The sequence below is a fragment of the Nerophis ophidion genome, linkage group LG03 (genome assembly GCF_033978795.1).
Source record: "Nerophis ophidion isolate RoL-2023_Sa linkage group LG03, RoL_Noph_v1.0, whole genome shotgun sequence".
NCBI lineage: Eukaryota > Metazoa > Chordata > Actinopteri > Syngnathiformes > Syngnathidae > Nerophis > Nerophis ophidion.
In genome coordinates, this window is record NC_084613.1 from 17830967 (window position 1) to 17853951 (window position 22985).

The 22985-nt window shown below is 37.9% G+C and overlaps 1 protein-coding gene and 1 long non-coding RNA gene across 4 annotated transcripts in view; one reads left to right on the forward strand and one right to left on the reverse strand.

Annotated features, from left to right (window-relative positions):
* smc1b (structural maintenance of chromosomes 1B) overlaps window positions 1–22985 on the forward strand; it is a 47925-nt gene that overhangs the window by 17119 nt on the left and 7821 nt on the right. Inside the window, exons 13-23 of the mRNA XM_061894452.1 lie at window positions 1101–1238; window positions 2832–2948; window positions 5818–5924; window positions 5993–6134; window positions 6272–6417; window positions 8624–8777; window positions 11354–11452; window positions 11544–11697; window positions 15757–15911; window positions 16016–16167; window positions 19134–19203. Of these exons, the coding sequence (XP_061750436.1) occupies window positions 1101–1238; window positions 2832–2948; window positions 5818–5924; window positions 5993–6134; window positions 6272–6417; window positions 8624–8777; window positions 11354–11452; window positions 11544–11697; window positions 15757–15911; window positions 16016–16167; window positions 19134–19203 (1434 nt within the window). The remainder of the gene's footprint in view (window positions 1–1100; window positions 1239–2831; window positions 2949–5817; window positions 5925–5992; window positions 6135–6271; window positions 6418–8623; window positions 8778–11353; window positions 11453–11543; window positions 11698–15756; window positions 15912–16015; window positions 16168–19133; window positions 19204–22985) is intronic.
* On the reverse strand, window positions 1866–21304 carry LOC133549239 (uncharacterized). 3 transcript variants are annotated; one of them, XR_009806055.1, is made up of 6 exons: window positions 21249–21304; window positions 21069–21120; window positions 16052–18986; window positions 7062–7103; window positions 6776–6828; window positions 1866–2378 (listed from the first exon to the last, which is right to left on the reverse strand). It is a non-coding gene; the product is annotated as an uncharacterized LOC133549239 (long non-coding RNA). The 3 variants fall into 3 exon arrangements; XR_009806054.1 differs by having other exon boundaries at window positions 21069–21276; XR_009806056.1 differs by lacking the exons at window positions 1866–2378; window positions 6776–6828; window positions 7062–7103 and adding an exon at window positions 7111–8753 and having other exon boundaries at window positions 21069–21276.

The window sequence follows — 22985 nt, forward strand, 5'->3', positions numbered from 1 at the left end:
GGTCTTATTTATGTGCCAAAGTTGTCCTTCTATGCTAAGCCCACTTTAACTGCATCTCCACCCTGTCAGCTGTGTTGTACAGTCGTTTTAGCCTGCCCATATGGGGTGTACAGACTGATGATAAGTTATAAATAACTAATAAGTTAGAACTTTATTATACTTTGTATTAGAAATGGCAACAGCAGAGGATTTTAACATGCAAATCAGTCAGCCTCACAACAAGAGAATAACAATAAAAAAAGAACTTGTTGACTACAACTCAATAAAAATGGCGGATCTAGCCAAAGCTTTTTGGTTAAACCTCTACCATATATGGAGATGTAACAAATGCAAAATATGTCACTGAAGTCTCAAATTCCAAATTAATCGTTTGGACCAAGTTTGGAAGATGGCAAGATTCCCTTTAAATATCTCTGCTAGGTTCCCATGGTTTAAATTCATATTTTTGGAACTTATGGGAATCCCTAATGCACAAAACAGGTTCCAATAGCTAAGAAAAGATGGTTTTACATAGTAAAACCCTTTTAAATATTTTTTCTTCTGTCAGGAGTCGAGAATGACATGTACATTATACCAATAATATGTTTCAGGATACAAACTGTATTTCAAACTAAAAGTCTGCCAAAGTAAACATTTGAACGTTTTTAAAGAAAATACAAACTCCATTGGTACAGGCATAGCCTTGGACAGCAATTTTGGGGGCCTGTGTCGACTTTGATATGTGTGGCAATGCAGGAATAACGTTGGAAGACAGTTGGACGGTCAGAATTAACTCTTCTATTCAGAAGCGCGATGACGGCAGCCCCTTGCAAATGCACACTGCAAAAGCTGCAGACCCCAGATTTGTTGCTAAAAGTTATAATAAAGTATGCATGTTGCAAGACAAGGTTGTATCCTTTTCTCCAAGTCATGTTGCAGTGAACTTGCTGAGTTTGTTACCGACTTGTGCAGCTTAAACTGGAGAGGTCAGTCTGTCCCCTCTATTAAAATTGTCTCGTATTTTTAGTAAGGAAAATTTATTTTGCGGTTGATATCGTTATCACTTTATCGCCCAGCCCTATGTCGCACCAGAAGGATGAACTATGTCTGCTGTGTTTCAGGATCTGATGAGGCTCAGGAGGAGGGAGTCAGACCTGAGGCAGATTGTTGCTGAGACTCAGGGGGTTCAGGTCCGCCTCAAATACTCCAAAATTGAGCTGGATAACCTTTTGAAGAAAAACGTCCCTAAATGCCAAGGGGTATGATCACAGAATTTACTTTTTGAAATATATTTTCCATGCTATCTTAGAGGAATGCACATTTTTTCCTAAACAATACTAATAATCTAGTTAAATATCAATAATTTTTTTATATGAAAGGTAAGGAAGACTCAAACAAATGTGGATTGGACAAACTTTGCCTGTTGATTTTTCCTAACCATATATGACAGGGCTATCACATGTTCAAAAAACAGCATTATTTCCATCTATCAGGTGTAGCGATTTCCTTGTATTGTGCTGGCTAACAAACATCAGAAATAAATTGTTGGTTCGGAAGTACAAGCTGTGGCTCTGAGTGGTCTGCTGGTTGACGGATATATATATATATATATATATATATATATATATATACATACATACATACATATATGTAAATATGGATATATATATATAGATATATATACATGCACACATATATATATATTACACACATATATATTTATATATACATACACATTTGAAGAATTCAAATATATGTTGAAAAAAGGACTTTGTATAGTGTGTAAAAGTGTCAAGAATGTTTATGACAAACACTTACTCTAATTAAATAAAAACACAATGCTCAAATGTTCTCATCATATTTATTACTACAAACATGTATTTTACAGTGTAGAAAAAAGTCCATGAAAATTGACTGTTTTAAGCAAATATTTAAAAAAATAATTTACAGTTGAGTGACAACAAAATATCAAGTTAAAACAATAATGTTCGCTTGTGTCTCAAGTTTTACTTTATGAGAAGCAGAAGGCAGCTTCAGATATATCTTCTGGGTGAAAGGGAATAAGCGGTAGAAAATGGATGGATGAATGATTTATAAGGTGGCAACTTGTCCAGGATGTACCCTTTCTACACCATTGTGAGTTGTAGAAAGTATTGGAAACTCAAGACAGCCATGACATTATGTTCTTTACAAGTGTATGTAAATGTTGACCACAACGTTATATGTATATACATTTTTTTTCATATGTATACGTATAATTTTATCACATAATCAACATAATTTTTTTTACGGCCATTCTTATGTGCAAAAGTTTGAGTCCATTTGAATTGGGTCAGGGGTGGGTGTCCAATTGATGTTGCACTGGCCACACTTGATACGAGGCTGTTTTTCAAATGGCCCTGGAAAAACATCAAAAATGGATAAATAAAGTGGAAGGCATTGTGTAATAAGGAAATATGAAACATTAACACTAATAATGAACAATAACACAAATATTTGTCATTAAATATACAGCATGGATATTTAGCCCTATTATTAGACTATTTAATTTTAAATTACATGATGACATCACATTTACAAAGGGCCTCCTCCAACCCCGGAGACCACATAAACCACATTAACAGGTCCACATGTAAATTGTTGACCTGTTGTTTTACCTAACAAATTGAATAACGGTCGTTGATAACTAGTGATTTCAAAATTAATAACAAATAGTCATGATTATTTATTGGGTCATAATCGTGTAGCCCTAATCTGAGCTCTTTTGGGATGTTATTGGATGTGTCCTCTATTACAATACTTATTTCAGGTGTCTGATTAATGATTGCAATGAAAATGCTGTACAATTTCAGGACATTTCTCGTATGGAAAGTGAACTGGCAAACCTAGACTCAGAGATTCAGATGCAGCTGGAGAGTGTGGTAGCAAAAGAAGCTGCCATGAAAGACCTCCGAGACCAGATTAAACAGGTACAACACCTTCGACCCAACACAGTGTGACGCAAGTGTTGGTATCAACAGAATAGCCATTATTGTCTTCACATTTATATATATTAGTCAGTTTGATTCCATGCACTTATTAGTCTGATTTCTCAAATGACTTGGCTCAAAATAAGTCAATACGTTCAACTATATAATTAAAAAAATATATCAGTTTAATAAAAGTGAGGATGGTCTCAAAAAAGACACTTTAAATACGGGACATTACGCCAGCATATGCCGGCCGGAAGAGAAACTGGTGGAAAAATAAAAACTTAACAGCCGTCTTTTGCCATTTCTTTGTAAACACAGTAAAATTAATATAGAGTGAAAATAATGTGTGTATGTTTTGCTAGTCAGTAGACAACAATAGATTATAGTGGTAGATCACATGACTTCATCGATCTCATTAATTGAGAACATTCACAACATCATTGCTCTTACTCTCTTTAGTGATGTAAGAATTAGAGGTCCACATCCAACAATTGAGACGACATAATTGACATGCAAGTCAGCAATTATTATTATTATAATTCACCACATAGTATGTACAAACGGTAACATCAATGATTATTGCTTGGCTTACGTATAAGAAAATCCATGTTTGGTTGGTTAGTTTACTATGATGAGTCACGATTGGTTAAGATTAGGGCAAAACATTACAGACAGGCCAATTAGAGGCAAGATAGGGCGAGTCATCGATCCAGGAAGGGACCTCACAACAGACACGCACATCTCAAAAGACGAAGAGAGAGTCGGAGAAGAGAACGGAATATTCAAGCGGACAATTAATAAATAATAAAAAACTAGTGGAAGATGGCAGAAGGATTCTCTTTTTTCGATTTTTCTTTTAGGGATGTAGACGACGTCCAGGAAACCCACAATGCGTCTACTTGGCCACATTTGCAGGGATGGGAATTTTCCGTGGATCCGTGGAATTCCGCCGATTTTGGCGCCGCCAGGGTCATTTATATAATATAATGCCAATGTGTGAAGGCACCAGATTGGCTAGCTCTACTATCAGCTGACGACATCAACCAATGACATTGCCCGTTATAGGCGTCTGCACGCGTCGTTTGCCGACAATATGTAGTCCCTGATCCTCAATTATTCTGAGCGTTTCTGAACTCGTATTCTGTTTATATTGGTTGTGTTTATCGGTGACTAATCTGGAAAGAAAACACAGTAGCTGTCAATTAATGCCAAAGTAAGGTGTTAATGAACCAAAGTAATGTGTAAATAATGTAAACAACTAGATGAACCATCTGTAGTTGTGAAGTGAACTCTAGGAAGGTTGTAAATGCTGTATAAAGTTGGCTAACCCATGTTGTTCCTGTGGATGTGAACACATGTAATTATTGTAGAGACTTAAACAGACATAGTAATTCATTTGGATGAATGGGATATGTATTTATGTGAACTCTGTTGATCATTTTTAAATTCTTTAAACACAAAAAAATCTTTAAATAATGCTTTTTTTAAAAAATGTTCATTTGCTGAAATACCAGGAGCTTCAGAGGGAGTTGCCCTGTAATCCAGGTCCGGATTACAGGCAGGCCAGTCTAGTACCCGCACTCTTTTACTATGAAGCCACGCTGTTATGACACGTTGCAGAATGTGGCTTGCTAGATAAGCAGGGGCGTCCATGAAAAAGGCGTTGCTTGGATGGCAACATATGTTGCTCCAAAACCTGTATGTACCTTTCAGCATTAAGGCTGTCTTCCCAAGGCATGTGTAACTTACACAACTAATACGCCCTCATACCATCACAGATGCTGGCTTTTGAACTTTGCGCCTATAACCATCAGGATGGTTCTTTTCCTCTTTGGTCCGGAGGACACGACGTCCACAGTTTCCAAAAACAATTTGAAATTTGGACTCGTCAGACCACAGAACACTTTTCCACTTTGCATCAGTCCATCTTAGATGAGTTCGGGCCCAGCGAAACCAGCTGCCTTTCTAGGTGTTGTTGATGAGTGGCTTTTGCTTAGCATGGAAGAGTTTTAACTTGCACTTATAGATGTAGCGACGAACTGTAGTTGATGACAGTAGTTTTCTTAAGTGTTTCTGAGCCCATGTGGTAATATCATTTAGACAGTTTTTTTTATGATGCAGTCCCGTCACAGAGATCAAAGGTCACGGCCTTGCTGCTTACATGGAGTGATTTCTCCAGATTCTCTGAACCGTTTGATGATATTACGGACCGTAGATGGTGAAATCCCTAAATTCCTTGCAATAGCTCCATGAGAAATTTTGTTCTTAAACTGTGGGATAATTTGCTTACGCATTTGTTCACAAAGTGGTGAACCTCGCCCCATCTTTCTTTGTGAATGACTGAGCATTTCATGGAAGCTGCTTTTATATACAATCATGGCACCCACCTGTTCCCAATTTGCCTGTTCACCTGTGGGATGTTCCAAATAAGTTTTTGATTAGGTTTCCTCAACTTCCTCAGTCTTTTTTGCCACTTGTGCCATCTTTTTTGAAACAGTTGTAGGCATCAAATTCCAAAATGAGCTAATAATTGCAAAAAATAAAGTTTTCCTGTTCAAACGCAAGTATCTTGTCTTTGCAGTCTATTTAATTGAATATAAGTTATAAAGGATTTGAAAATCATTGTATTCTGTTTTTATTTACGATTTACACAACGTGCCAACTTCACTGGTTTTGTATTTATATTCCCACATAGCTAAATAATCTGAAATTACCACAATGTACAAAAGGCACATAGCAAATGGCATTAGAGATAGAGCATAGAAACTGGGCCTTCTGTGAAAATTAAAGAAACCCTAATTATTTGAGAAATCAGACTAATTTAGCGCATGGAAACGTACTAAGTATGGATGTTTTGCTCACTTAGACAGAAGATTCTGTGTTTTCGGACTTCTGTGCGGACATCGGTGTGGACAACATCAGAGTGTTTGAGCAGGAGCAGTTGAAACTGCACGAAGAGCACGACATGAAGCGGTACAAAAAGGCTTGTCAGGCTTAGTCAGTGGCGGAGTCAACATGATACTGAACTGTGATACTTTCAGCTTGGAGTTTGAGAGCCAAATAATGCGCTTGAATGTCAAGCTGGAGTATGAACAAGAGCAACTCGAGAAGCAAAAGAAGAAACTTGCTGAAACGCAGATGTCCATCGACAAGGAAGAAAGTGTCATTGCTGAGAGGAGGAAGGTTAGCGTGAATATACTGTAATATTTTTTTAATGGAGCCTGCTTCTTAAATGCTCAGAAGTCATCAAATATGTTCGCGTCTTGTAGTCTGTAACTTTATTGAAATTGTTTAGCGCGATCTTCAGTCTCTCTTTTCAGGATGAAGAGAAGCTATTAGGGGCCGTTAAAGAAGTTGACAAACATCTGCAGGAGATGAACACCCAACTGCTGGCAAAGAAGGGACAAGTAGCAAACCTTAAATCTGAGCTGGAGGAGAAAATACTGCGCCTCCAAGAGAGTAAGCGGTAAGACAAATAACTAGTGATGTATGCCATTTTTGCAAATACCTTAACTAAAATACCTAAACTAAACTAAATAATATAGGTGTGCGATAAATATCACAACAATTTGGAGAGTTATGGTCGCACTGATATGTATATTCCGATTGTCATGACCTTTTTTTTCGCCTTTTGGCAGTTACATTCGTTGCATGGTAATATTGTTTATGTTTCATGTTAGCTTAGTGCTACATCATACGCTTTTTGATGGCAGGCTAAGAATATTCCAAGTTTTTGCCTTGGGCTCCTGCTCTTCCCAGTGGCACGTCTCTTGCTTTTTTAATTTTTGACTTACTTAAAGAAATAAGTAAAAGACTCTTCTTACCTGCGCAATGCATCCTGCCTGTCCTTCCGCATCTTGGGAACACGACTCTCGCTCTTGTGTGACCCGAATGTGACATGGATAACATTAAAAAACAAATACAATTGCTCCAATGAGGGGAGATTGCCTAAACTGTGCTCTGAGTTGGGGTGAGAAAACTACTATTAGAATTAGCGATTTTACGTTGCGATTTCAATATATCTCCAAACATGTTAAAAAAAACCACAACCTACAACTAAGATGAAAGTTAACAATCAAACAGCTGGTCTGTAATAAGCACAATACTTACAGTTTAAACACTTTGTAGGGCGCAAGTCACACAGTCAACTTTCTGGAAAAAGACAAGTTTTACTTTTCAACATACAGTACCATTTATAGCCTATACAGTACTGCCATCCAATGTCTTGGAAGTGCAACTGCATTAAAAATGAGACTCACATGATAAAAGAAAACAACATATAACAACTGGACAGCACAGTTATTATAATCAGCTCATTTTTAAATGTTACTTTAAAGAATAAATTGTTATTATCACATAATTAACATTTATTAACACACAAAAGTACTAATGATTGGTACCGTTGAGTACCGGTATCGATACCCAGGTAGTAGGAATTGGGTTTTCAGATGTGAACAGTACCTGTCCCTAGTCTAGACAAATCAACAGGTACACTAAAACCATACCGCTGTTTGACTCGTTTTTACCTCTAGGTGTGTATAAACTGCACTTGAATCTCAATTTTAAAAATTATACATCTAGTTGAGGTATTGCTATTGATTTTGGGAAGCAGGGTGTAATCGGTACCTTCCATCCAACCATCCGTCTTCTACGGCTTGTCCCGGGTGCTGGTAACTGATATGTAAATATTGTGGGGCAGAGAATCGTGCATCCTTACTAAATGAGGAGTGTGTTTGCACGATACAAAATAGGGTATATATAATTTGTTATAATTTGTATTCAAATATTATAAAGCTGGTTTTGAACCTCTTAAAAGTAGCCCGAGCCATTATTTAGATTTTTAGATGATTTTACATTTTGAACGCTTTTTGTTTTGTTGTTATGTGAATGCAGTTTCATAGCTGTAAACCTGAAAAGCACACTTGTATCGGTCCCCAAAATATTTTTTTAACTCGGTTAAAAGATTTTAGTGTGTGTATAAGTACCTTTTGAGCACATTTAACACTACCGTAATAATAAGATGTTGAGCACATTCAATAGTACCCAGACAATAATGCTAATCGTGATAATTTTGGTCACAATAGATTTATTTCGACATTGTATTCATTGTTTTGGTTGTGTATATTTGTGGGTTCCCCACCACCTTTTCCTTTATGTATTTGTTTATTTTATTGAACTTGTACAGTATATTTAAAAGTTTACATTCCAATTACATGGTTAAAAAAACAGAAATACTTTTACATTTATTGAGTTTGAAAGTGTATACTTGAATTAGTATTATGTATTATCATTTCATCAGTAGTTAATTTGGTCCCAAACTAATGTTGACATTAATATCCTTTATCAGCAATAATTTGTAGGTCAATATATCGTTCAGCACATTTAATTGGAGCGTTTTATTTTTTGTCGGTTATTGCACTTATATTATATTGGTATCAGATGTATTGGTATGATGTCATAATTCCTCATATTGACCTGATAATTATTGTGCACACCTACTGCTACAGAACCTGGATGGTTGAAAATGAATATAATTTGGGGAAAATCAGGTGTGGATATTCCATCATTCTGTTGGACATAAACGCCACCATATTCCTGGTCTATGCATACTTTCATATATTTCCACACCACAAAGATTAGCTCTATTAAGAAGAAACTTCTTTCGCCTCCAGATGGTTGGTGAAACGTCAGGGAGAAGTGATGTCCGTGGAGAGCAACTTGGAGCAAAAACAATTAGCCCGCCACAACCTGCTGCTGGCCTGCAAGATCAATGACTTGCCAATATCTATGCTCTCAGGAAATCTGGAAGAAATCAGTGAGGTGCAGGTAAAAACACATCTGAAAAGTCTGCCACCGTAAGCGACTCCATCAAGCATTTAAACTTCTCCTGCTAATGTCTGGTTACACATTAGGGGTCTCCAAACTCCGGCCTGCGAGTTGTTTTCCAATTAATTTTTAATGTCTGACAGTTTTATTGCTGTGACTATGTCGCCATATTAAAAAGTTAATGTTAAAGTCCCAACGATAATCACACACTCACTGGGTGTGGTAAAATTATCCTCTGCGTTTGACCCTTCTCCATGTTGACCCGATGGGAGGTGAGGGGAGCAGTGAGCATCAGCGGTGGCCGCCCTCGGGAATAATTTGGTCATTTAACCACCAATTCCAACCCTTGATGTTGAGTGTCAAGCAGGGAGGCAATGGGTACCATTTTTATAGTCTTTGGTATGACTCGGCTGGGGTTTGAACTCACGAATTTCCAGTCTCAGGGCGGATACTCTAACCACAAGTCCACTGATCTAGCTAATTTATATATATATATATTACATATATATATAAATATATATATACATATATATATATATATATATATATATATATATATACATATATATATATATATATATATATATATATATATATATATACATATATATATATATATATATACATATACATATATATATATATATATATACATATATATATATATATATATATATATATATATATATATATATGTATATATATATATATATATATATATATATATGTATATATATATATATCGATCGTATTTCCTTGAATAGCCGCCGGGCATGTAATATGCGCCTGCCTTGAATTACTGCCGGGTCAAACTTGCTCCTCAAATTTATTAGCGCATGCTTACGAGTGACGCTTCCCCTGTCGTCAGTTCCAAAATGACGGAAGAGTTTTTTTATGCTTTTACTATGTCTAAACCAGGGGTCTTGTTCCACAGCCATACAGATCACACTGATGGTTGTGATATAAAACAACTTTAACACGCTTACTAATATACGCCACACTCTGTGATCCCACACCAAACAAATTTCTGGAGAACATTGGCTCTGTAACACATTACAAACGCAAAATAAGAATTACCCAGAATTCCAATGCATCCATGACTCTTGGCTATATTACACACCCCGCTAGCACCAACCCCCCCCCCCCCCCCCCCTCCGTGCGTCGTTTGAGGTAGGCGGGGTTGGGGGCGCGTGTATAATATAGCCAAGAGTCATGGATGCATTGGAATTCTGGGTAATTCTTATGTTGCGTTTATAATGTGTTACAGAGCTAATGTTCTCCAGAAATGTGTTTGGTGTGGGTTCACAAAGTGTGGCGCATATTAGTAAGAGTGTTAATGACGTTTATATCACAACCATCAGTGTAAAAGGTATGGCTGTTGAGCAAGTATGCATTGCAGTCTCGTATGAGAAGTAGCGATATGCATGCGTCCGGCTGGCAGGCAGGCAGATAGCATGGTGTAAAGGTGGGCGTGATGACATGTTGAAGAGCAGTGGTCCCCAACCACCGGGCCGCGGAAGAATTATTATTATTATTTTTTTATCACACTCAAATTTTTTACTGCATGCCACTGGTAAGCGCAGGGTTGAGAAGTGGTTTTAAAATTATTAGCGCCTGCTTACTTTTACCGCATGCCTTGAATGGGGGTTAAATCACCATGAATGATTCCCGGGCGCGGCACCGCTGCTGCCCACTGCTCCCCTCACTTCCCAGAGGGTGATCAAGGGGATGGGTCAAATGCAGAGGACAAATTTCTCCACACCTAGTGTGTGTGGGAAAATCATTGGTACTTTAAACTTTAACTTAGTATACCCTGGATAAGTCGCCACCTCATCGCAGGGCCAACACAAATAGACAGACAACATTCACACTCACGTTCACACACTAGGGCCAATTTAGTGTTCCCAATCAAACTATCCAGTGCATGTGTGTGTGTATATATATATATATATATATATATATATATATATATATATATATATATATATAATGTGCATGTGTATGTATATATATATATATATATATATGTTGTGGACAACATGAGTAGTTCAGGTCAATTTGAGATGAACACATGACAGCATTCACTTATATGATCCAATCAAACAACCTTCCCTAGTCATGGGGGGGGCAGCCAACACAAAAGTCAACAGACACGATCACACATAACGCAACCTGCTAACTGAATTTTGTGGATATTATTTTTAAAAAGTCCACGCACCATAGAAAACTCAAAATTACACCCATACAATACATGATGGAAAAAAAATGCAAAACACACACTTGTCCATGTTTGCCGCATTTTAGCTGCTTGATATATCTGATTGATTACAAAACTTTTAGGAGGTTTTCACAGAAGTAAACAAGGTAGAAGTCAAACGTTCACATACTCTTAACATCCATATTAATTATATATTCATTATATTCATATATAATGTAATATTTATGTATAGATTGCTTTACATGCAGTCAGTTTTGGCCCTCGACCACATTTTTTTAGCCCCCAAGTAGAAAGGTTTGGACACCCCTGTGTTACACGCTTGCTCATATTGTGGGGGTTCTTTTTGGGTTCTCGGCAGCTGGACACAGAATCTGAAGGTACCTCGGTCACAATGAACATCTTTGAGAGAGAGGCCGAGCTTGTTGTCGACTACTCCTGCCTGGATGCCCAGATTAGGGTGACTCATCCCTCTTTCTACCACGATGGTAAAACCAGCAAGTGGTTTAACGTGTGTGTGTGTGTGTGTGTGTGTGTGTGTGTGTGCACAGGACGTCCCTGCCGAGGAGGTGGATGCCAAGATAGAGAGATTGAGGGAGTCTGTATATTCCATAGAGGAACAGCTGCATCAAACCATCACACCCAATTTAAAAGCTGTGGAAAAGATGAAGGAGTTAAAAGACAAGCTACAGGGACTGACGGATGGTAATTCCTCTTCACTTCACTTCTGGCTCTCACGATATTGAAGCCCAAACATATTGCGCAAGTATCTCAGGCCACCATTTGATCAAGTGACCATGTACTATTGTTCATCCCAGCGTTTCTTAATCCATAGGGGGCCGCAAAAAAACTATCTATGATTCTCAGCTGTGATCCGTACAGGCTGGAGCCGTTATACATTTTCCCACTGTTTGTGGCAGTAATGACAATCTCAAACAAACAAAAGATGTCTGCAGCTAAAGTCATAGCGAAGTTTCTTAAGCACAAAAATTATGACTAAATTGGTTAAGCTGTATTTTCATTTACAAACCCTGTTTCCATATTAGTTGGGAAATTGTGTTAGATGTAAATATAAACAAAATACAATGATTTGCAAATCATTTTCCACCCATATTCAGTTGAATATGCTACAAAGACAACATATTTGATGTTCAAACTGATAAACATTTTTTTTGTGCAAATAATCATTAACTTTAGAATTTGATGCCCAACATGTGTCAAAAAAGTTGGGAAAGGTGGCAATAAATACTGATAAAGTTGAGAAATGCTCATCAAACACTTATTTGAAACATCCCACAGGTGTGCAGGCTAATTAGGAAGAAGGTGGGTGCCATGATTGGGTATAAAAACAGCTTCCCAAAAAATGCTCAGTCTTTCACAAGAAATGATGGGGCGAGGTACACCCCTTTGTCCACAACTGCGTGAGCAAATATTCAAACAGTTTAAGAACAACGTTTTCTCAAGGTGCAATTGCAAGAAATTTAGGGATTTCAACATCTACGGTCCATAATATCATCAAAAGGATCAGAGAAACTGGAGAAATCACTCCACGCAAGCGGCATGGCCGGAAACCAACATTGAATGACCGTGACCTTAGATCCCTCAGACAGCACTGTATCAAAAACCGACATCAATCTCTAAAGGATATCACCAAATGGGCTCAGGAACACTTCAGAAAACCACTGTCACTAAATACAGTTTGTCGCTACATCTGTAAGTGCAAGTTAAAGCTCTACTATGCAAAGTGAAAGCCATTTATCAACAACATCCAGAAACGCCGTCGGCTTCTCTGGGCCCGAGATCATCTAGGATGGATTGATGTAAAGTGGGAAAGTGTTCTGGTGTCTGACGAGTCCACATTTCAAATTGTTTTTGGAAATATTCGACATCCTGTCTTCCAGACCAAAGGGGAAGCAAACCATCCAGACTGTTATCGACACAAAGTTCAAAAGCCAGCATCTGTGATGGTATGGGGGTGCATTAGTGCCCAAGGCATGGATAACTTACACTTCTGTGAAGGCACCATTAATGCTGAAAGGTCCATACAGGTTTTGGAGCAACATATGCTGCCATCTAAGCGCCGTCTTTTTCATGGACGCCCCTGCTTATTTCAGCAAGACAATGCCAAGCCGCATTCAGCACGTGTTACAACAGCGTGGCTTCATAAAAAAAGAGTGCGGTTACTTTCCTGGCCCGCCTGGAGTCCAAACCTTTCCCCTATCGAAAATGTGTGGCGTATTATGAAGCGTAAAATACGACAGCGGAGACCCCTGACTGTTGAACGACTGAAGCTCTACATAAAACAAGAATGGGAAAGAATTCCACTTTCAAAGCTTCAACAATTAGTTTCCTCAGTTCCCAAACGTTGATTGAGTGTTGTTAATAGTAAAGGTGATGTAACACAGTGGTGAACATGCCTTTTCCCAACTTCTTTACACGTGTTTCAGCCATAAAATTCTAAGTTAATTATTATTTGCAAAAAAAAAATTAAGTTTATGAGTTTGAACATCCAATATCTTGTCTTTGTAGTGCATTCAATTGAAAATGGGTTGAAAACGATTTGCAAATCATTGTATTCCGTTTATATTTACATCTAACGCAACTTCCCAACTCATATGGAAGCGGGGTTTGTACACTATCATTTTTTAACAGTTTATTTAGGAAACATATATATTATTTTATTTTTATATTTTTTTAATTTATATTAGCACTGCGTAATTGTACTTACATTTATTTTTCATATGTTTTTGAGTCCCTTATTTTACAGTATATTTGATTAGTATTTATTTTTTTAATCAGTCCGACTTAGCCTTTATAATAATCGTGATTAACACGTTTTCATGTCATTTTACAAGGCTATAAACTGTGAGTAGGTCAGATATATTTATTGAATGCGATGAGGTGGCGACTTGTCCAGGGTGTACACCGCCTTCCGCCCGATTGTAGCTGAGATAGGAATCAGCGCCCCCCGCGACCCTGAAGGGAATAAGCGGTAGTGGATGGATGGATGGGCATTAAAACCAAGAAGATTACTAAATTTCTGTAATGTAAAAGCTGAGCCCTGAGGTCCAAGAGGTTAAGAACCCCTAATGTATCACACTCAACACAGGTAATGACAAACACTGGATGAAATCATATTTAGTGTAACCGACCAACACTTTTTAACAATTGAGATGCATCAAAGTGTGGGCAGTAATTTACTCTATAATCACAGTTTGGTTCATTTTATGTACAGTAAGGGAACAAAATGTGAAACTACTTAAATTTTGTGAAACAACTAAGGATTTTTAAATTTACAAAATTACAAACTGTGGGCAGGTAATAAACATATAAATGACTCCAATAAAAGAGGAAATTATATATTTTGTGTATATTAACAATAATGAATTAATCATTTGTTTTTTAGTAATTGTTAGAATATGCCAAATTTAAAAAATTGTCAAGAATGAGAGTGCAGACAATTGCAACAGTATGGGTTTGAAGAGTGTAAATAATTGTTTTATTTTTAGTAAAGTTTCTTTCTTTGGTTGAAGTTTAAAGTCCCCATCTTTACTGAGCTATGACAGCACACTGCTTTCATCTTATCCACTCTTTTTTGTTTACATGTTTCACCGGGAAGGTCAAGTGTTCCCAAACAGGAGACTTAATGGACAATTTTTAAAGTCCGGATAGATATGCACAAGGGTTGTCCCGATACCAATAATTTGGTACCGGTACCAAAATGTATGTCGATACTTTTCAAAACATTATTACATATAGTCTGCCATAATCAAGTATTGGGTTACAAAAATTTAAAAACCTTTATGGACATTATATAAAAATCTTAATGATTTATGGTTGCCAATTCTGGTCTGTGCTCTAAGAAAAATACAATTATTAGTAAATACTAAAAACAAAACTATGGATAAAAGTACACAGATTAGCCATGAAGCAAGTAACACACAATTTTGTTAAAGATAAAAACACGTTGTAGGATGTTGTTACAAAATTCAGTCATTTCCCTTGCATTAGTTGAAGCTAACTGGGCGGTTTTAGCTGTGCTAATATTTGGCATCTATCCAACCAGCAATGTAACCGTGTCTACGTATCTTCATGTGCACAGCAGGGGAGCTGGTGTACCTATAAGAGTAGCATGTGTGTGTTTGCGAAAACTACATTACCCGTCACTCTTTATAAATCTGAATGCTTACTATTCAAATATTTACCTAAGTTTGAAGCAAAGGTGGTAATACTCACCGCCACATTTGCGAGGCCTGTTATAAAGCTAAACTTACAGTGTGGCGCTTCCCTGTTTTAAGTGTCACCTTTACTGTTAATTATGAAATCCAAATACCTCCATATTGCGCTTCATGCACCTTCTTCATTAACCAGTAGAAAGGATGTTTTTTTGCCATTCTTCCTCTCCAAGATGTTATTTCTTGTATGCACTTTGTGTGTGCGTTTTGACACACTCGACATTATGTGCTTCGGCTCTGGAGTCACTTGCGCACAGCAGCACTGGTATTTTTCAAAGGTGGTATAGTACCGTTTTAAATTGATTAGTACCGCGATATTTCATTTGTACCAGTATACTCTACATTACTAGTCTGCAATGTTATAGTTTACAGACACTAAACACATGATGGCAAGGCACATCCTGTCCCTCATATATCTCACATTTACGTCTACTGTGTGGGTATCGAATGTTCCGTTCGGAAAATAGGATTAAGGAATAGATGCACCTTTCCACACATAATTGCTAATTGTTTTTTTCCCTTACTAAAGCCTTAAACACCGCCACCAGAGTTGTCAAGAAGTGCAACCAAGAGTTTGAACAAGTCAAGATTCGACGCTTACAGCTTTTCAACCAGTGCTTCAACCATGTGTCTGTTGTCATTGACCAGATCTACAAAAAAATATGCCAGAACAGCGGCGTCCAGGTGAATCCACTACTTTGGGTTCCTTTTTGAAGGCCCTTTCAAATTCAAAAGTTGAGAAGCTGCAGGTGATTACATCTACAATGATGATATGAAATGTGCTCCAGGCCATTCTGATCCCGGAAAATCCAGACGAGCCGTACCTTGGCGGGATCACTTACAGCTGCGTGGCTCCAGGGAAGCGCTTTATGTCCATGGAGAATCTGTCTGGTGGGGAGAAAGCCATCGCTGCCTTGGCACTGGTGTTTGCCATGTACAGGTAACACTGCACTCCACTGTACATTGTACTATCAATTAAAGAAAAAAATCAAACTATTAGAATGCAGTGATGTACACAGGGGTTTATATTAGTATAATAGATATATAGGTTGATTAGCAACAATGAAATTGGCCCTTGTGTGTGAATGCGAGTGTGAATATTGTCTGTCTATCTGTGTTGGCCCTGCGATGAGGTGAGGACTTGTCCAGGGTGTGCCCCGCCTTCCGGCCGAAGGGAACTGAGATATGCTCCAGCATCCCCCATGACCCCGAAAGGGAAAAGCGGTAGAAGTTGGATGAATATATAATTCACATACCGGTAATTGAATAATAAGAGTATGTGAAAGTTTGACTCCTATGTCGTTTACTTCCGTGACGACCTCCTTTAAAGTTTTGTAATCAATCTGAAAAATCAAGCAGCTAGAATGCGCCAAACAGGAATAATGGTGGAAAGTGTTTTGCATTTTTCCAATCATGCATTGTAATTGATTTAAATGGATCTAATTTAGAAAAAAAGTTATGTTGTGTGGACTTTTTTATACTATCCACTAAGTTCAGTGAGCAGCTTGTGTTATGTCTGACTTGTGTTATGTCTGGACTTTTTGTTTTGGTTGCATTTTTTTTTCTGCTCCAGGACTAGAGAAATGGTAAATGGGTTGTACTTGTATAGCGCTTTTCTACATTTTTTTCAAGGAACTCAAAGCGCTTTGACACTATTTTCCACATTCACCCATTCACACACACATTCACATACTGATTTCGGAAGCTGCCATGCAAGGCGCTAACCAGGACCCATCAAGCGCAAGGGTGAAGTGTCTTGCTCAAGGACACAACGGACGTGACTAGGATGGTAGAAGGTGGGGATTGAACCAGTAACCCTCAGATTGCTGGCACAGCCTCTCTCCCAACTTCGCCACGCCGTCCACAAAGGATGGGGTGGCGAAGGTTCGAGAAAGGTTGTTTAGATTGTGTCGTATAAGTAATGCTGTGCTTTGTTTTCCTGCGGGGAACATTTCATGATCATTGACCTGAAATACTCACGTTGTCCAGAGGATGGCATCAAAGTTGCAGCGTCAATATTGTCAGATGTTCAAAATGTATTTAAAGGCCTACTGAAATGAGATTTTATTATTTAAACGGGGATAGCAGGTCCATTCTATGTGTCATACTTGATCATTTCACGATATTGCCATATTTTTGCTGAAAGGGTTTAGTAGAGAACATCCACGATAAAGTTTGCAACTTTTGGTGCTGATAAAAAAAGCCTTGCCTTTGCGGAAGTAGCAGACGATGACGTCACAAGGGTGAGGGCTCCTCACGTCCTTACATTGTTTGTAATGGGAGCCTCCAGCAGCAAGAGCTATTCGGACCGAGAAAACAACAATTTCCCCATTAATTTGAGCGAGGATGAAAGATTTGTGGATGATGATATTGATAGCGAAGGACTACAAGAAAAAAAAAGGCAATTGCTTTGGGATGGATTCAGATGTTTTTAGACACATTTACTAGGATAATTCTGGGAAATCTCTTACCTTTCTATTGTGTTGCTAGTGTTTTAGTGAGATTGAATCGTACCTGATAGTCGGAGGGGTGTGTCCACGGGTGTCTTGAGGCTAGTCTCTGAGGGAAGTCGACGTCAGCTGCATGGACGGCGCAAGCTCAGCTGATCTCCAGTAAGAGGCAACTTTTTACCACAATTTTCTTACCGAAACCTGCCGGTTGACAAGTGGTCGGGAACCATGTTCGCTTGACCGCTCTGATCAATAGTAAAGCTTCACCTCCGAGAATTTTAAACAAGGAATCACCGTGTGTTTGTGTGGTTAAAGGCTAAAGCTTCCCAACTCCATTTTTCTACTTTGACTTCTCCTTTATTAATTGAACAAATTGCAAAAGATTCAGCAACACAGATGTCCAGAATACTTCGTAATTGCGCGATGAGAAGAGACGACCTTTTAGCCGCAAATGGTGCTGGGCTAATATGTCCTGACAGTCCGTGACGTCACGCGCACGCGTCATCATTCTGCGACGTTTTCAACAAGAAACTCCGCGGGAAATTTAAGATTGCAATTTAGTAAACTAAACCGGCCGTATTGGTATGTGTTGCAATGTTAATATTTCATCATTGATATATAAACTATCAGACTGCGTGGTCGGTAGTAGTGGGTTTCAGTAAGCCTTTAAATGACCCTGCAGGCCAGACTCCTTATATGCATGACGTCTCGCGAGCCGCACTTGGCCACTGTAGTTTGGACTGCACTGATGTACATGTTGCAGTGCAAAATTCTGAGTTTTATGGGTGGCTTTTGTAGTAGTTAACTAGGACTGTGACATTATTATTTTTTTCAAAACAGATTAAGCACATTTTGGAATTTGGATTAATCTTGATTAATCACAGGCGATTACAAATTTGCATTACTTGAAATGTGCTAAAAAATATATATATTTGTACACAAATGTAATTTTATTATCAGAATGTCATCCAGGAACATTTGTAAACTATTTACTTAAAATCATGTAATTTATCTGCACAAAATGTGGTAACAATTTAATCTAAAGTTCTATATGGATGTATTTTGGAGTGAGATTTGCCAGCGAGCATACCAGTCGGACTCGCCTCACTCATTTTTTTACTGACGTATGCATTGATCTCATCACTGACCGTTTATCGGTTAAAGTAAAAGAGCTTGCATGCTCAAAATAACTTGCTTGATTAATTTAAATGTGTTAATGATTAATGCAGATGGGGTGGCGACTTGTCCTGTCGTTGCCCCGCCTTCCGCCCGAATGCAGCTGAGATAGGCTCCAGCAGCCCCCGCGACCCTGAAAGGGACAAGCGGTAGAAAATGGATGGATGATTAATGCAATCAGTTTTTGTGATTAATCACATGAGTTAGCTGGTTAAATTTTGGCAGCCCTAAATCTAACTTGATGATTCCTGTTTATTACGTTCTCATTTATGTTTCTCAGTTCCAGACCAGCTCTGTTCTTGATGTTGGATGAGGTGGATGCTGCCCTGGACAATTCCAACATCGGGAAGGTAAAATCGTATACAACAGCGCCGTCTTGTGAGTCAAGTCTGAAAGCAGCCCTGATATTTTTCTTCTTTTACTTGCACTGCTAAGTCTACACCAAGGCTGTCCAAACGTTTTTTCACTGAGGGCGGCATACTGAAAAATCAAAAGCTGTGGCGGCCATTTTGATTTGGATTTTTCCATTTTTAAAACCAAAACAATTTCTAGATTTTTTTAAAGAAAAGTAACATTCTACATGTCAGCTTTGTGTATTTAGCATCAACATGTTCTTGTTACATTACACCAGTTTGCTCTTTCATTCCTTTTTTTTTTTAAATATAATAATAGTCCTTAAAGAATGTGCCGCAGGCCAGTAAAAAATAGCTGCAGCCACACTTTGGACACTCTTGGTATAGACCAGTGCTTTTCATTTAAGTTACGTTATTTTCTGTAATTTTCCCCCCCATCCTCACTCTCCACCGCAACTATCAACAGTATAATTTATCTTTAAAATTGTTATAAGTACACCCAAGGGAGTAGGTTTGATTTTGAGATTGGTGGGGACACAAAAGTGCTCCAACGCAGCACTCTGAAAGTTTCCTTTTTTTTTTTTTACATTAGCAATCATAATTTCACGTCATGCAGATGTTATAGGGTAAAGCAACTAAAATGAAAGCAAAGGAGACAACTTCGAAGTGTTCTCATCTTTAATTTTTAGTGTAGGGCTGTAGTGCAGCTGTGCATCATACTGTCAATTAACATAGCCTACTGTCCATCAACAACATCAGAAATACATTAATGCAATACAACATTGTAAATAAACATAAATGAACTGTAATAATCTTTTCCCCAACTTGTGTTTAAATCATTCACAATTTTTCACTTCATCGACTTCTTTCTATTGCTGCTTTTGTACTGTAAATATGTTTGTCACTAATACTCAAATACAAGCAGATTAGTGTCCACTGGTTGTTCCTATTTGAAAGAGCCAAACACATGCCTCCGCCGGTCTGTCACAGAAATGAACTGCTGGCAAATTTCTCTCAGGTCAGTATTGTCCAGTTTTCCCTGATGGACATGGCACACAGCAAGATTGTTCAGTCTTACTTGTGTCACGGTGGTTCTAAGCCATGTTTTAAGTCTCCTTAAAAATGATAATCTAGTGAGGTTTTATTGTATTTCCACCACAAATTTTTGTTAATTGGTATTTTCAAACCGTTGCTCACTTCTACACAAATACATGAAACTAAAAAATAATTTAAAAAATAAAACGGAAAGGTGAAATCCGGTGATCTGATTGGCTGTTAACCGTGGTTTAAATATTGAGCACGGCTACTATTATAAAGCCTTATCACAGCGTAGGCTATCACTCCACCTCAGGCACGTATGACTGGTATGAATGGAAGTTGTTGTCATGTATCCATGACAATGGACTGTTGCAGTCCGTAGTAAAAGACAGCTGATGTTTTTACGATGTTAAAAAACGGACTAAAGTAGTTGAATTCACATGTTCACGGTTAACGTTCACCTCCGGGGAGGGTTAACAATGGTAGAGGGGACTGAGCATTGACGTTCACCTGAAAAAAAAACGGCGAAAAAGACGAGATGCAGTGCTAATTTGGAGCTAACGTCTGGATAGGTGGGACTATTTTTTTCCACAGAAAGGCTATTTTATTGGATAGTATGTATTTCTGGTTGAATAAAACTACATTAAATTGATTGAGTATTCCTATTTCATATTGCCTTTATTGATAACAGTTTTATAAAAGCAATATATCACTCCAGTCCATGGTATATGCTCATTACAGCACTCTAAGGGGCGTGACTGGAGTGATATATTGTTGAATTATTCAATATTGTTGAGCCTCTATTCACCCTTGAAGTAACTTACCGTTTGACTCCTAGAGAAGTCTCTTATATCCAGTTTTCTTTTCATTGACATCCTTCAAAACATACAGCACACACGCACGCAAACAGACACAAACACAATGTAAATCACAGCACTGATATTAAAATCCATCTAGCTACCGTGTGCCAGGAACAACAAATGCCGAACATGTTAACAACTTACACTGACAGTTGCACCGCCTCTCGTCCAGTCGCTAGCAACTAGCATGTTGGCTGGCTTTTATAAGCAGGAGTGACAGCGGGGACAGCCAATCACATGTAAGTTAGCATTAAACTGGCAACCAATCAGGGAGCGATATTTAGGTTAGAGGCGGGACTTCTAGCAGAGACCGACATTTAACCCTTTCTGTGCCATAATCATTGACTAAACATTACGGGCAGCGCTTGTATTGATAGTGACTACACAGTAGCGGCTGGATATGGGTAGGGACGTGTCCATAGCGTCCCTACCCAATTCTACGCCCTTGAGTACACCTCTGCATAACATTAAACATAATGATAATGGATTAGTTTTATATAGTGCTTTTCTACACACTTAAAGGGCTTTACTGTCAAAACTGAGAAGTCTTCTTTTATTAAATCCGTATTCACACGATGATGATGGTAAGCTTCATTTGTAGCCGTAGCTGCCAATTCGTGGCTACTGCCTCTCTGACCACCACCACACATTTATTCGCCTGCGTGAGTAGCACTGGTAGCAAGGTGGGCGAAGTGTCTTGCCCAAGGACACAACGGCCATTACGAGGCTAGCGGAAGCTGGACTCAAACCAGGAATCCTCATGTTGCTGCCATCAGAGCCTTGCTGCCTCATTGTGTTCCTATTAACCTTAAAGAAAACAAAATACTTATTAATCAACTTACAACTAGGAATAACTTTGACATTGTTCTTTAGTCTGTAACAGAAAATATTCAAAGTGCATCAATTTGCCTGAAATTAAACAATAATATTATTTATAACATATAAAACCATTGGATACTGAAAAATAAAATTAAATAACCTCAATAAATAATGCTGAATTTTGATTGTTCAGCAACATTAACACAGCATAACACAAAAAATTTTAACCTATAAAAAAAAAAAAAAAAAAAAATTTTGTAAGGGTTTTTTTTTTTTTTAATTAAAATGAGGAAGTCAGTAAAAAATAGCTATAATTAACTTGTTTTGTAGTGCACAGCTTTTTGATTTTTAGTGTAAAGCATGACATTGCATGATGCTGATAAAGCACACAACTGCCCCCCTGGAGGAGCCCACACCACTATTTGAGAAGAACTAGTCAAGTCAATTGTATTTATATAGTACGTTTACAACAACTTTTAAATTGAACCAAAGTGCTTTACAGGGTAAAAAAAGCATAGAGCAACATAAACAAAGAATGTGCTGAACAAAATAGTGCAAACAGCAATATGGTAAAAGGAGTCGACTAAAAAGTAAAAAAATGTGCTAAATAAAAATCCTTGTAATAAAAAGTGCGACAAATAGAAAAAAATAAAACTAAAGCGAAGTGGTGGGGGGTTGGACTAGAAATGGTGGCCTAGTGGGCAGACTCAGCTCAGGTCAAATGCCAGCGAGAAGAGGTAGGTCTTAAGAAGGGTTTTGAAAACCCCTAGGCTCTGAGCTGACCTAAGTCTGAACACATAATACACACATTATTATTTAGTTTGTTTGTTTGTTTTATGTTATTAATTAAATACTTGCAAATTAAATGATGATTTTAATTCTATTTTTATTAAGTCATAAAAAATATTACATACACATCATAGATACAATATGTTCAAATGAATCCATTAAACTAAAGGAAGTATTCATTACATGCAGTATAAACGCATACACAAACAATACAGACTTGAGGGACACCCAGTACTGCTTAATCACTCCAATTTTTGTCTACCTATTTTCTTG